Source organism: Medicago truncatula, chromosome 2, assembly GCF_003473485.1.
Source record: "Medicago truncatula cultivar Jemalong A17 chromosome 2, MtrunA17r5.0-ANR, whole genome shotgun sequence".
In the NCBI taxonomy this organism is placed as follows: Eukaryota; Viridiplantae; Streptophyta; class Magnoliopsida; order Fabales; family Fabaceae; genus Medicago; species Medicago truncatula.
Genome location: NC_053043.1, coordinates 10,859,142 through 10,872,382, shown reverse-complemented (window position 1 = coordinate 10,872,382; position 13,241 = coordinate 10,859,142). Strand labels below are relative to the sequence as shown.

Sequence of the window (13,241 nt, the reverse complement as noted above, 5' to 3'; positions counted from 1 at the left end):
TATATTATACTCAGACCATCACCTTTGTAGTTACAATTGTCCCTTTTCCTTCTTCTCTCAGGCAGCATAACACAGGCAGAACCAGGTTAAAATCCACGGGCAAACGAAGTCTGTAATACAGACAACATGTATATGTTCCTAGTCAATTTACTAAATTTTTAATTTATAACGTAATGAGTTGCTGAAAGGATGGATCACTAAATTCTTAATCCATAATCTGAAGAGTAAGACGAGTAGTAAGAATCAATCTTCTATCTTCTATGAATAGGGTAAGAAAGAAAACTTGTATGGAAATGAAACAAGGATAACAAGTAAAGTAGTATTCAATGTTCAAAGTGTCATCGAACTCGATGCAGTCTTTTATGCTTCATAACAATAACAATAAACAACATTTTGGAGTCTGGCTAATATCAACAATATGACTTTACTTTATATATTGATTTTTGACACTTTCATCAAAATGATTCTCAAATAATGAGGCAAAAGAATCTCATTAAAACAGAAACCAACATCATACAAACATACAAACATATATTAGATCAACAGACCTCCCTAATATCATCAATAGTGTGGGATCGTAGAGGAATATTAGCAAATGTCTTGAAATTTAGGTTTAGTAAATCATTAACATTCACATAACCATCACTTCTGATATATATTCAATTTCAACTCAGACGCCATATGACGTAGAATTCGTGTCCTGCAGATATTAAACAACAGCATAATTTGAGTGAATTGCTTGGTGCAAGAATTAAGCACAAACTTATACCATGTTTCTTTTATTTTTAATGTTTCTATTTCCATTCTATTTCCACAAGTGTTTGTGGAATGTGTCTTGGCCATTCTAACTGAGACTAACATGAGAATTTCTGAGATTTAGTAAATGACAAAACTAGTATTATTGTTCATGTGCACATGTTTACACTGCTCATTATTTTGCTATGCTGTTATTGTTTTCCTTGCTCCGAAGTGATGAACAAAAATAAAGGGATTCCTTTAGTTTTACCCTGTTATTCCCCCAACTCTTTTTTGACAAAGGGGAATCTTTGTGATGATCGTGTATAGGGTTGATGACAATCATAAATGACTTATTTTTTATGTTGTTTTTGTAGACTGTCTATCAGAAAAATGGGAACTTGTTTTTTCGCACAACTGTCCAAATGAATTAGCACCCAAAAATTTGACACCACACTAGGGGAAGGACCATTATAGATGCTCTACTTATTAAAGTCTTTACATCTGTTGTTGAATTTACACACACCCTTACAAAATATGAACTGCATCCTTATTGTGGTTGGCAGAATAGTTATTATCTTGTTTCACATGCACAATACCATTTCTTTTTCTCTATTACCCATGCAGTCCTCATACCACAAAACAAAATACACTTAAAACTTACTATTATACTCATACCATCACCTTTGTAGCTACGATTGTTCCTTTTCCTTCTTCTCTCGAAGTTTCAATGGAGATTTTCAAATTCTTCTACTTCATTAATCTCCTCTCTACTTTCATCTTATCATCATCGTCATCTTTAGCAATTGATCCTTATTCACAAGCACTACTAAGTCTAAAATCTGAGCTTATAGACAATGATAATAGCCTGCATGACTGGGTGGTCCCCTCTGGAGGGAACTTAGCTAAAAGTGGAAGTTCCTATGCATGTTCTTGGTCAGGCATCAAGTGTAACAAGGACTCAAATGTAACTTCCATAGACCTTTCCATGAAGAAACTAGGTGGTGTACTATCAGGTAAGCAACTCAGTGTCTTCACAGAGGTTATTGATTTCAATCTAAGCAATAATTTATTCTCTGGTAAACTTCCACCAGAAATTTTCAACCTCACAAACTTGAAAAGCTTAGATATAGACACAAACAATTTTTCCGGTCAGTTCCCAAAAGGAATTTCTAAACTCAAAAGTTTGGTTGTATTTGATGCCTGGGAAAACAACTTTTCAGGTCAATTACCTGCTGAATTTTCAGAATTGGAAAATCTTAAGATTCTCAACCTATATGGAAATTCCTTCAGTGGAAGCATTCCATCTGAATATGGTTCTTTCAGAAGCCTTGAGTCTCTTCTTCTAGCTGCTAATTCTCTCACAGGAAGTATACCACCAGAACTTGGTAACCTCAAAACAGTGACTAGCATGGAAATTGGCTCCAATTCTTACCAGGGTTTCATTCCACCTCAACTAGGTAATATGAGTCAGCTTCAGAATCTTGAGATAGCAGATGCTAATCTATCTGGTTCTATTCCAAAGGAACTTTTCAGTCTCACCAATTTGCAAATACTTTTTCTGTCCATAAACCAGCTAACAGGATCAATACCAAGTGAGTTCAGCAAAATAAAACTTCTCACATTTTTAGATCTCTCTGATAATTTGCTTTCTGGGTCGATTCCTGAAAGCTTTTCAGAGCTAAAAAGCTTAATCATACTTAGTCTTGGGTCGAATGACATGAGTGGCATTGTACCTGAAGGCATTGCAGAACTACCGTCCTTAGAATTTCTTCTCATTTCTCACAATCGCTTCTCTGGATCACTCCCAAAGAGTTTAGGCAAAAACTCCAAACTCAAGTCGGTGGATGTCTCCGTAAACAACTTCAATGGCAGCATACCACCAAGTATTTGTCAAGCTACTCAGTTGAGTTATTTCAGTGTCTCTTATAATATGCAATTAGGAGGAAACATCCCTTCACAAATTTGGTCTATGCCACAACTTCAAAATTTCTCAGCATATTCTTGTGGTATTTTAGGCAATCTTCCTTCATTTGAGTCATGCAAATCAATTTCAACAATTCGTCTTGGTAGAAACAACTTATCTGGAACAATACCAAAAAGTGTTTCGAAATGTCAAGCTCTTATGATAATCGAATTATCTGACAATAATTTGACAGGTCAAATACCCGAGGAGCTGGCAGATATCCCTATTCTTGAAAGTGTAGATTTATCTAACAATAAACTCAATGGCCTCATACCTGAAAAGTTTGGAAGTTCATCAAGTTTAAAACTTCTCAACGTGTCTTTCAACAATATCTCAGGTTCAATACCCGAGGAGCTGGCAGATATCCCTATTCTTGAAAGTGTAGATTTATCTAACAATAAGCTCAATGGCCTCATACCTGAAAAGTTTGGAAGTTCATCAAGTATAAAACTTCTCAATGTGTCTTTCAACAATATCTCAGGTTCAATACCAAAAGGAAAGTCATTCAAATTAATGGACACTAGTGCATTTGTTGGAAATTCAGAGCTATGTGGAGTTCCATTAAGACCATGTATTAAGTCAGTAGGAATATTAGGGAGCACAAACACTTGGAAGCTTACACATATTCTGTTACTCTCTGTAGGGTTGCTAATAATCCTTATGGTATTGGGCTTTGGAATACTTCATTTCAAAAAGGGGTTTGAGAGTCGATGGAAAATGATTTCATTTGTTGGACTACCACAATTCACACCAAATGATGTCTTGACAAGCTTCAACGTAGTTGCTGCTGAACATACAGAGGTTACAAAAGCAGTTCTTCCAACAGGTATAACAGTTTTAGTCAAGAAGATTGAATGGGAAACAAGGAGCATTAAGTTGGTGTCAGAATTTATAATGAGGCTAGGAAATGCAGCAAGGCACAAGAATTTAATCAGGTTGTTGGGTTTTTGCTACAACCAGCAACTAGTTTACCTTTTGTATGATTACTTGCCAAATGGAAATTTGGCTGAGAAAATTGGAATGGAATGGGATTGGTCAGGTAAATTCAGAACAATAGTTGGAATTGCAAGGGGACTTTGCTTCCTTCACCATGAATGTTACCCAGCTATACCACATGGAGATTTGAATTCCACCAACGTTGTATTTGATGAAGATATGGAACCTCATTTAGCTGAATTTGGGTTCAAACATGTCATAGAGTTGAGTAAAGGCTCATCTCCTACTACAACTAAGCAGGAAACAGGTATGACAAAAGTTTGGACAGTGTGTATTAGAATAAGAATTAATAGATATTTCATCAAGTATTTTGTTTCCATTCTTAACTATATGAAAATGAGTAAGACTATGAAGTGCATGAAAAGTACATGGCTTTATGCAACCACTAATATTCACGCGCCTTAGGGTGCATCTGAAAAAACAATTTAATTATATACGTGTTTATTAAATAATAAGTACTTATGATATAAGCACATATGTATAAGCTACTTTTACAATCAAGAGGTAATGTAGTAAAACTGTTTTTGTTGTAAGCCATATTAACAATCGATCATGAACAGCTAATTGAAATAAGTTGGACATGTTATAAGATATTTTTGTAAAGTCTCTTAAATGTGTATGCAACTGCATAAGTCATAAGATAAACTCAAATAACCTGTTCCAAAACCCACCCTTCATCCTTACAAAGAACACCATATCAACACTGATTTTAGGTTTAATTTTTATGGCAGAATACAATGAATCAATGGAAGAGGAACTCGGCAGCGATGTCTACAATTTTGGGAAGATGATTCTAGAAATTTTAACCGGCAGAAGGTTGACAAGTGCAGCAGCCAACATTCACAGCAAATCACATGAGACTCTTCTAAGAGAAGTTTACAATGACAATGAAGTGACCTCTGCCAGTTCAATGGAAGAGATTAAATTGGTTCTTGAGGTTGCTATGCTTTGCACCAGAAGCAGATCATCGGATCGGCCATCCATGGAAGATGCTCTGAAGCTATTGTCAGTTAAAAACTTCTAAATAAGGGAAATAAAAAAAATTCTCATTTGCATCAAAGTGTTGAAAGCCATTAGAAAATATATAATATGCATGGTTAATAAGTTTGCAAATGTGTAACTGAATGAGTTTGTAGCTTGTATAATACATATTTCCATTGTTTCAGTGTGCCATATAATAATTTCCCAGTCTTTCTCAATCCACTAAATAAAATAAATGGTTTCAGTGTTATTCTGCCTTCTAAATTCAGAACAGTTCTCGATATTATGTAGCTTTGATACCGAGAATCACCAACACAGACATCGAATACGACACTGATAGGTGGACTTCAATAGGTTTGTCTTTTTGACTTGAGTTTGGCTTACATCAATGTAATAGCCATTTGAGCCTGATATTGGAACGTTTTGTTTGGTATGTAAAGGTATTTTTCTAGATGGTTTAATAGAATGTGTCTTATCTAAGACATAGATTAGATAAAATAATTAACTAGTCCAAAAATGGTGAGCAGGGTATGGAGAAATCACTGAAGAGCCATTTTTTTTTTCTCTTTTAAAAAACCAAATTAAAAAGACAAAAGAGTTAATATGATCGGAGAAATAAAAATGATATTTTGACACACAAATTTCGCAGCAAAATTTAATATAACAATTTTGATGGTTGAGGTTGATTGAGATATGTAGTTGATTACATTTAGTGGACGATAAATTAATTTAACAAGATGTCAAAACTCATCAATCATCATTAAATATAATTATTAGGAATTTGATCGTTCTCAACTATTATTTTCATATATACTGTATATTATGGGCAAAATTAGAGTGCTAAATCATCACATGACAACAATGTTGAAATTATATATATGAAATTCATAGTTGATGATCATATACTAAATAGTTATTTCTTTTAAAAATAAATAGTTATTTTGGTCTCCAAATATGTAACGAATAACCATAAAAGTTCTTTAATATATCAAAATAATAATTGACTGTGCATTTCGTTACCAAAAGAAACATTATCATTAAAAAATATTTCCTCTTCATTGACATTAACTCTTTTCATAGGAAGAAAACTATACACTCTCCATCCTTTAAAATTGTTTGAAATATATATATATATATATATATATATATATATATATATATATAAGTATTTTATATTTATAAAGGAAACTATAGACTCTCTCCAACCACCGGCTTTGTGTTTGAGGTAGGAGGAAGGAAGACTGGTGTGGTGGTGTTACTGCAGGCAGATACTATGGCGTCAGTTTCCGATTTGAAGAATGAAATGAGAAGTCATGAAGTTTCTATAGCTGAACTCAACGCCCTTCCTTCTTCCAGAGTCAGTAACACTAACCTCTTCTTCTTCTCATATGCTTAGGGTTACACTTATTTCCAAACCCCAATTTTATTACTATTGATACTGATGATGATGATGATGATGATGCCAAGTAACTTTTGTGTGTTAGGTTCAAAATTTTACACTTGTTTTACTTCTAGAGATAAAATAAGTATTCCAAATTTTCGTTTTGTTATGTTAGGTTGGTTTCTGGGAATTGATTCGTGTAGAATTTGGAGCATTCAATTATGGAATTGATTTTTTAGACACAAATTTATTGTGAAATTCACTTTTACATGTACCTAAACATAAATCAATTTATCTTCAACTTACTTTAAGCCAGACTTTGTTTTACAAAATCAATGCATAGACACAGACTTTTACAAAATCCGCGCTTCATAGAGGGGAATCTTTGTGATGATTGTGTATAGGGTCGATGACAATCATAAAAGACTTATTTTATGTTGTTATTGTAGACTGTCTATCAGAAAAATGGGAACTTGTTTTTTCGCACAACTGTCCAAACAGCAGCAAACATGGAGCAGAGTAAGGAATTTTCACCTTTGACATTGTTTTCATTTTTTTAAGCTTGCTTAAGGTGCCAAACAGTTCTGCTGATATTTTCTCCCCGAAATTTGTGTTTTGCAGAACAGCTTGATTCAGCTAAAGCCAAGCTAAAGAATCTGAATTCTTCGGTATAGTTTTATGCTAGAACTTTGGTGGTTAAGTAGAAATGCAGGCAATAAGGTTGGAGACTTCATTTTCTTAGGATTTGTTAGGTCCTAGATTCTGTAAATTACATCAAATGCATTCACTCCAATGATATTGTTCTGGTCTGCAAAATGAAAAATGAACCTCTCATGAATACATTGAATTGCTTAACCAGCCTTAATGAGTCTTTTCCTTCTGCATCATAGTGGCTGAGTTACATTTTGTGTTTTGATTGCTTGTCTTACATTCCATTCCATCATTGTTGTGCAATTTATGGCACAGTATAGCTCTGACAAAATTGTTTACAGAGTCCACTGCTAAAAGGTAAGATCATAAGAAAACATAAACTGGCACAAAAAAAAAGATTTATCAAGAATTTTCTTTTTGGTCACTTATATGTCATAGACAATAGAGAGAGAGGAAGAGGGAAATACCTTCAAAAAAGAAACAACAAAATAAGGAACAAAATTATGAAAATAATAGTAGCAATAGAGTTAGTATAAACACAAGCAATTAACCAACGGGGAGACAGAGAGGGCAAGAAGATGGTAGCCACACATTCTGCCAAACGGAGGATGCTTCACTCCATCCTCCACTGCCGGTAGACACCAACAGCTCCTTTCCCTCCCTTCCACCAAATAGACAAACAAACTAGAGGGAGAGACTGGAATAGTATGGTGAAAGTGGAGATAGCCGACTATTGAACCGTGACGGATAACGGATTCCCCCTCCTTCCTCCACTTCTGGACAAGTGCTTGCAACTTTTCCCCCACCATCTCGAAGTTTTAGTGCGTAAATAAGAGAAATTATGTTACTCTTATCTCAATCACATATCAAATGAGTTTAGGTTATTATGAAATTACATATATGCCAGAAAGTTATTGAATAATGCAAACATTACTCAAATTATAAACAAATGTGATTTGATCTCTCATCCTTTAATTTATTTCCTGTTGTGGTTGCACAATTTTTCATCCGCAATAAACCTAAGTTTCTGGTTAGTTGATATTTGTGTTTCATATTTGGACATTGAGTATGTTAAACTTAAACATAGGCTATAAGTTTTCTTATAACTCATTTGACTATCTTCTAAGCTTGTTCTCAAAGCAGCGTTGTTTGGCAAACAAGTTTATCCTACCAGTTTAATAGTTTGTGTCCTAGTTGAGGCCACATTTTCTAAATTTCCTGTCAGATGAGGGCAATAAGGACTTATTATCACTTGGAGACTTCATTTTCTTAGGAGCTGTTAGACCCTAGATTCTGTAAATTACATAAAATGCTTCTGGTCTTCAAAATGAACCTCTCATGAACACATTAAAATGCTTAACCAGCCTTTATGAATTTTGTCCTGCATCATGGTGGTTGAGTTTTATTTTTTTGTGTTTTGATTCCATCACTGCTGTGCAATTTATGACACGATTTAGCTCTGACGAAATTGTCTACAGAGTCCACATATAATCAACAAATGTGATTTGATCTCTCCTCTAATTTGTTTCTTGTTGCGATTGCACAATTTTTCATCCGCAATAAATTTAAGTTTGCAGTTAGTTGATATTTGTGTTTCATGTTTGGACATTTTGAGTGTGTTTAACAAAGGCTATAAGTTTTCTTATAACTCATTTGACTATCTTCTGAGCTTGCTTTCAAAGCAGCATTGTTTGGCAAACAAGTTCATCCTTCCAGTTTAATAATTTGTGTCTATTGTGTGAGCCACCAAAATAGGTGATTCACAAAACATAAACAAAGTTGATATCGCATAACAATCTATGTACTATCTCTTCAAGTTTTAGATACTATGAAAGGATAAAAAATTACAAACCTCAAGTAGAGACCTGTGAAATGTGAGAACTAAGAATTACAGCCTCGTCTGTACTGAATTCCCTCGATGGTAGACAACCCTGAAAGCGGTAGTAGTCAGTTGCTGTTTAAAAAGGTTGTCCTCCATTGTTTGTGCATCAAAGTTTAGAGCAGGAATTAAGTTTCTAGAAAAAAAGTTTGAGTGCAATTATAGGCCAGCATGAAGGTTGGTAGTGAGGCTCACTCACTGGTGGACATTGCCAGGCATTGTTAGTGGTGAATTTGGATTGTTTCAATGAATGTAGAAATTGTGTGATGCTCTGGATTGTGTTAACTATATTTGTCTCAGCATAATATTTTTTTTTGGGTTAGTATATATTGATAGGAATCTATTTGAAATGAACATAATTTTTTTTTTGAACAAAGACATGAACATAAATTTTAAAACAATAAGATGAAGTATTGAGTAAAAAGTATCCTCAAATGAATACTAAAAAGAAAAAAAATTGTGAAGTTAAAATTATGAGAGTAAATTGAGGGTAAAGTTAAGAGCAAAGAGGTGAAATTATGAGACTAAAAAAACGATCTCATTACCAACGATCTCATCCATGTTGGCGGACCACAACGATCTCATTACCAAAATATTACAAATATTATTGTAAAAAAACGGTAACAATAATAAGAATTTTTAATCAAAGTATTATATATAGTCCTTAGTTTTTTTTTTTAAAAGGGAATACAGTTCTTAGTCTTGTTTTTTTAGAGCAGTTCTTAGTCTTGTTGATTAACAATATTTTGAAAACCCCAAGCTGGTAACGAATCAAAATAACATGGAGTTGCTCGAGTGACGACAATTCTCACCAGCTGGTAACGTGAACCCTAAATTGGTATATATATCTATACATAGTATTGTGATTTATTTATTGTTTTTTGAAGACTTGATATAATCTTTAGGAAAAAATGTTTAATATTAACAAGTGTGTGTACGTCTTACGTATTAATTAATGTTATTTTTATCATATATTATGCATGGCAACCACAAGCCATAGTCATTTTATGGCCCTATAAATAAAGCCATAATCAAGCAGCAAATAATTCAAAACACACACAACTCTAAAAATGAACTCCTTTCGTCTCATAGCAACTTTTTTGTGTTGTATTGCAGTTGTGTTTGGAGTGTTACCTTTATGTTCAAATGCACAGCTTGATCCAGCCTTTTATAGCAAAACTTGTCCAAATCTTAATTCCATTGTCCGCGAAATCGTTAGGAACTTTACTAAGATTGAGCCCCGAATGCCTGCGATTCTAATCAGGCTTCACTTTCATGATTGTTTCGTTCAAGTAAGTATATATTATGAATTTAATTAGTATACTCTATCAGCTTACAATTATTAATTATGTAAACTGATGATGATATACATTATTAATTATTGAAACAGGGTTGCGATGCATCCATTTTGCTGAACAACACTGCTACTATCGTGAGCGAACTACAAGCTCTCCCAAATATCAACTCCATAAGAGGTTTGCAAGTTGTGAATCGTATCAAGACAGACGTGGAAAAAGCTTGCCCTAATACAGTTTCTTGTGCTGATATTCTTGCACTTGCTGCTAGAATATCTTCCGTCCTGGTACATATATGTCAAGCTAATTATTTTTAGTTTCAAGAAATTAGTTTTACATAAAATCATAATATTTGTGTTTACCTTTTAAAAAAATATATGGTCTTAAAATAACATAAATCTATATTCACAGAGTAAAGGTCCCGGTTGGATCGTTCCATTGGGAAGAAGGGATAGTCTAACAGCAAATCGAACCCTCGCAAATCAAAATCTTCCAGCCCCTTTCTTCAATCTAAGTCAACTTAAATCTTCCTTTGCTGCTCAAGGTCTCAACACGGTTGATCTAGTAGCACTCTCAGGTATATATATGACATGAGGTTTTGAAGTTTTCACCTAAAAATATTACATTTGATGGAAGAGTATATGATTTACTTATATGCTTGAATATTCCAGGTGCACACACATTTGGGAGAGCACGTTGTTCTTTATTCGTTGATCGATTATACAACTTCAGCAATACTGGCGAACCTGATCCAACTCTTGATACAACGTACTTAAAACAATTGCAAAACGAATGTCCTCAAAATGGACCTGGAAATAACCGTGTAAATTTCGACCCAACTACTCCTGATACATTGGACAAGAACTTCTACAACAATCTTCAGGTTAAAAAGGGTTTGCTTCAAAGTGACCAAGAATTGTTTTCAACACCAAATGCAGATACCACTAGCATTGTTAATAACTTTGCCAATAACCAAAGTGCTTTCTTTGAGAGCTTTAAGAAAGCAATGATTAAAATGGGTAATATTGGTGTGCTTACCGGAAAGAAAGGAGAAATAAGGAAACAATGCAATTTTGTTAACAAAAAATCTTCTGAGTTAGATCTTGCCGCTCTGGTCTCCACAGAATCATTTGATGGGGATATGGTTAGTTCAATTTAAATGAAATGTGGTGATTGGAAGTCATTAACAAAGAAGTGTGGTTTGAGATCAATTTTTACCCGAAATCATCATCTTCATCTTTTTTTCCTTATATCAATCTAATTAAGTAATGTTCACATAGATTTAAGTTTATTTTTCTCGTGATTTCATCATATGAGAGCAGTGCTGTGTTGTTCGTCGTCTTGTGGGACGTTGTTTAATTTTCGGTGTTGTTTGATTTTTATTGAAAGACTAGCTTCACTGAATTACAAATTCAATCAATGAATTCAACGTCAATGTTACATATCTGGAGACATGTATTCCGGTCACTTTTACATATTAAAGTAATGATTTCGTTTTTATTTTTTCTTAGCAATGTTGAGTATATGATTGTATTTGATGTATTAAATCAATTTGAATGGATAAATATCATTTACTTTATTTTAAAAAAATTGTGATAGCTAGGCACATTCGTGACTTACTATATGTGTTATGAGCTTTGTGTGTATATAAGATAACTTTCTTTCATCTTCTTATATATTAAAGTTAACCGTAAGCCCTAATTTTAACTTAAACCCTATTACATAATTTTACTGTTTTAACCCTAATGCTCACACCTAATCTCCTATTTTCATGAATAACCCTAATGCTCACACCTAATCTCATATTTTCATCTTTTTTATATATTAAAGTTAACCTGTAAGCCCTAATTTTAACCTAAATTATATTGCATAATTTTACTGTTTTAACCCTAATGCTCTCACCTAATCTTTTTATATATTAAAGTTAACCCGTAAGCCCTAATTTTAACCTAAACCATATTGTATAATTTTACTGTTTTAACGCTAATGCTCACACCTAATCTCCTATTTTCATGAACAACCCTAATGCTCACACCTAATCTTCTTATCTTCTTATATATTAAAGTTAACTCGTAAGCCCTAATTTTAACCTAAACCCTATTGCATAATTTTACTGTTTTAACCCTAATGCTCACACCTAATCTCCTATTTTCATGAACAACCCTAATGCTCACACGTAATCTTCTTGTATATTAAAGTTAACCCGAAGCCCTAATTTTAACTTAAACTCTGTTGCATAATTTTACTGTTTTAACCCTAATGCTCACACCTAATCTCCTATTTTCATGAACAACCCTAATGCTCACACCTAATCTTCTTATCTTCTTATATATTAAAGTTAACACATAATCCTATTTTAGCCCTAATTTTAACCTAAACCCTAATGCCTTAATTTACTATTTTAACCTTAATGCTTATTTCATTTGTTCAATTTTTTTGTTTAAACTAATCGGCCTACTTATTTCATTTGTTCTATTTTTTTTTTCAACAAATCGGCCAAATCACACTCATAACCAAATCTCCTATTTTCTTCAACAAAACAAATTGGTTCTTCCTTTTCTCTTGGTTCACGACATACTACAAGCAACATCACTCCTAAATCGGTTCTTCCTTTTCTCTTGGACTCAAAATCTGAAGGATCGAAGACGGTGGTGAAAGGGTGATTGTTCGATGTAGAAAATTAGTATGTGGGTTGCAAATATTGTGTTCATTATTTTCTCAAAGAATTTAACCTTTTTTTTTAAGTATATGATTCATGAACTTTGTTTTAATTACATCAGATTTTTTTAACCAATTTGTTTTTGAAATTTCTAATTAGCCTGTCACCCTACAAAGAGAAAGCTTTCTTTCTCTGTTTGTATTTTATTAACCAAAAATTGAGCTCTATAGTTGTTTGGAATCTGATTGTAGTGGATTTTCCGATGTTTGTGTGCTTTAGACTTTAGGTTAATTACTGTGAAAAATTGAAAGGAGAACTATTTTTTTTTTTTGGTACAAGAGAACTACCTTTTTATTTGAATGTGAAATGAAATTTATAATGAAAAGTTGGTCGAGAAAATTCTGAATCAATACATTAAACTGTTCATTTGTCTATTTGTCTAAATGTTAACAAGCTTCTCACTTCAGCTCCCATTCATTTCTGTCAAAACCCATATCAGTTATGTTTCACTTTGATTGTCATTCGATTATGGATGATTGTAGTGCTGAGTCGCTCTTGCACTGCATTGTTTGAAGGTTATCTTACATAGTAATGCTTATTTTAGTTTAATGATATCTCCGTATTACTACCATGCTAACTGATGCGAATTTTTTTTAATACGCAACTCGATTGGATCCAAATCCGTTCACTGATCTCGA

At 33.4% G+C, this 13,241-nt stretch overlaps 2 protein-coding genes across 4 annotated transcripts; both read left to right on the top strand.

The window, feature by feature from the left end:
* The first annotated feature begins 807 nt into the window (after positions 1 to 807).
* On the top strand, positions 808 to 4,928 carry LOC11413853 (probable leucine-rich repeat receptor-like protein kinase At5g63930). 3 transcript variants are annotated; one of them, XM_039830393.1, is made up of 3 exons: positions 809 to 1,751; positions 1,959 to 3,944; positions 4,411 to 4,928. In XM_039830393.1, the coding sequence occupies exons 1-3, from the start codon at positions 1,466 to 1,468 to the stop codon at positions 4,719 to 4,721; spliced, it is 2,583 nt and encodes an 860-aa protein (XP_039686327.1). In that variant the 5' UTR covers positions 809 to 1,465; the 3' UTR covers positions 4,722 to 4,928. The 3 variants fall into 3 exon arrangements, with proteins under 3 accessions (XP_039686325.1, XP_039686327.1, XP_039686326.1); XM_039830391.1 differs by having other exon boundaries at positions 808 to 3,944; XM_039830392.1 differs by having other exon boundaries at positions 812 to 3,944; positions 4,429 to 4,928.
* A 1,800-nt stretch (positions 4,929 to 6,728) lies between these two features.
* LOC11426600 (peroxidase E5) lies at positions 6,729 to 11,243 on the top strand. Its single transcript, XM_003594418.4, has 4 exons — positions 6,729 to 9,881; positions 9,980 to 10,171; positions 10,296 to 10,461; positions 10,556 to 11,243. Exons 1-4 carry the CDS (start codon positions 9,660 to 9,662, stop codon positions 11,041 to 11,043), a joined length of 1,068 nt encoding a protein of 355 aa, XP_003594466.2. The 5' UTR covers positions 6,729 to 9,659; the 3' UTR covers positions 11,044 to 11,243.
* The last annotated feature ends 1,998 nt before the right edge of the window (positions 11,244 to 13,241 follow it).

What these genes read in the sequence shown, in the direction of transcription:
- LOC11413853 (XM_039830391.1), top strand. Translation starts at nt 1,466, where the DNA reads ATGGAGATTTTCAAATTCTTCTACTTCATTAATCTCCTCTCTACTTTC. An exon ending in TACAACTAAGCAGGAAACAG is followed by an intron (nt 3,945 to 4,410) that starts GTATGACAAAAG and finishes CACTGATTTTAG; the next exon opens with GTTTAATTTTTATGGCAGAA.
- LOC11426600 (XM_003594418.4), top strand. Translation starts at nt 9,660, where the DNA reads ATGAACTCCTTTCGTCTCATAGCAACTTTTTTGTGTTGTATTGCAGTT. An exon ending in TTCATGATTGTTTCGTTCAA is followed by an intron (nt 9,882 to 9,979) that starts GTAAGTATATAT and finishes TTATTGAAACAG; the next exon opens with GGTTGCGATGCATCCATTTT. An exon ending in TGATCTAGTAGCACTCTCAG is followed by an intron (nt 10,462 to 10,555) that starts GTATATATATGA and finishes TGAATATTCCAG; the next exon opens with GTGCACACACATTTGGGAGA.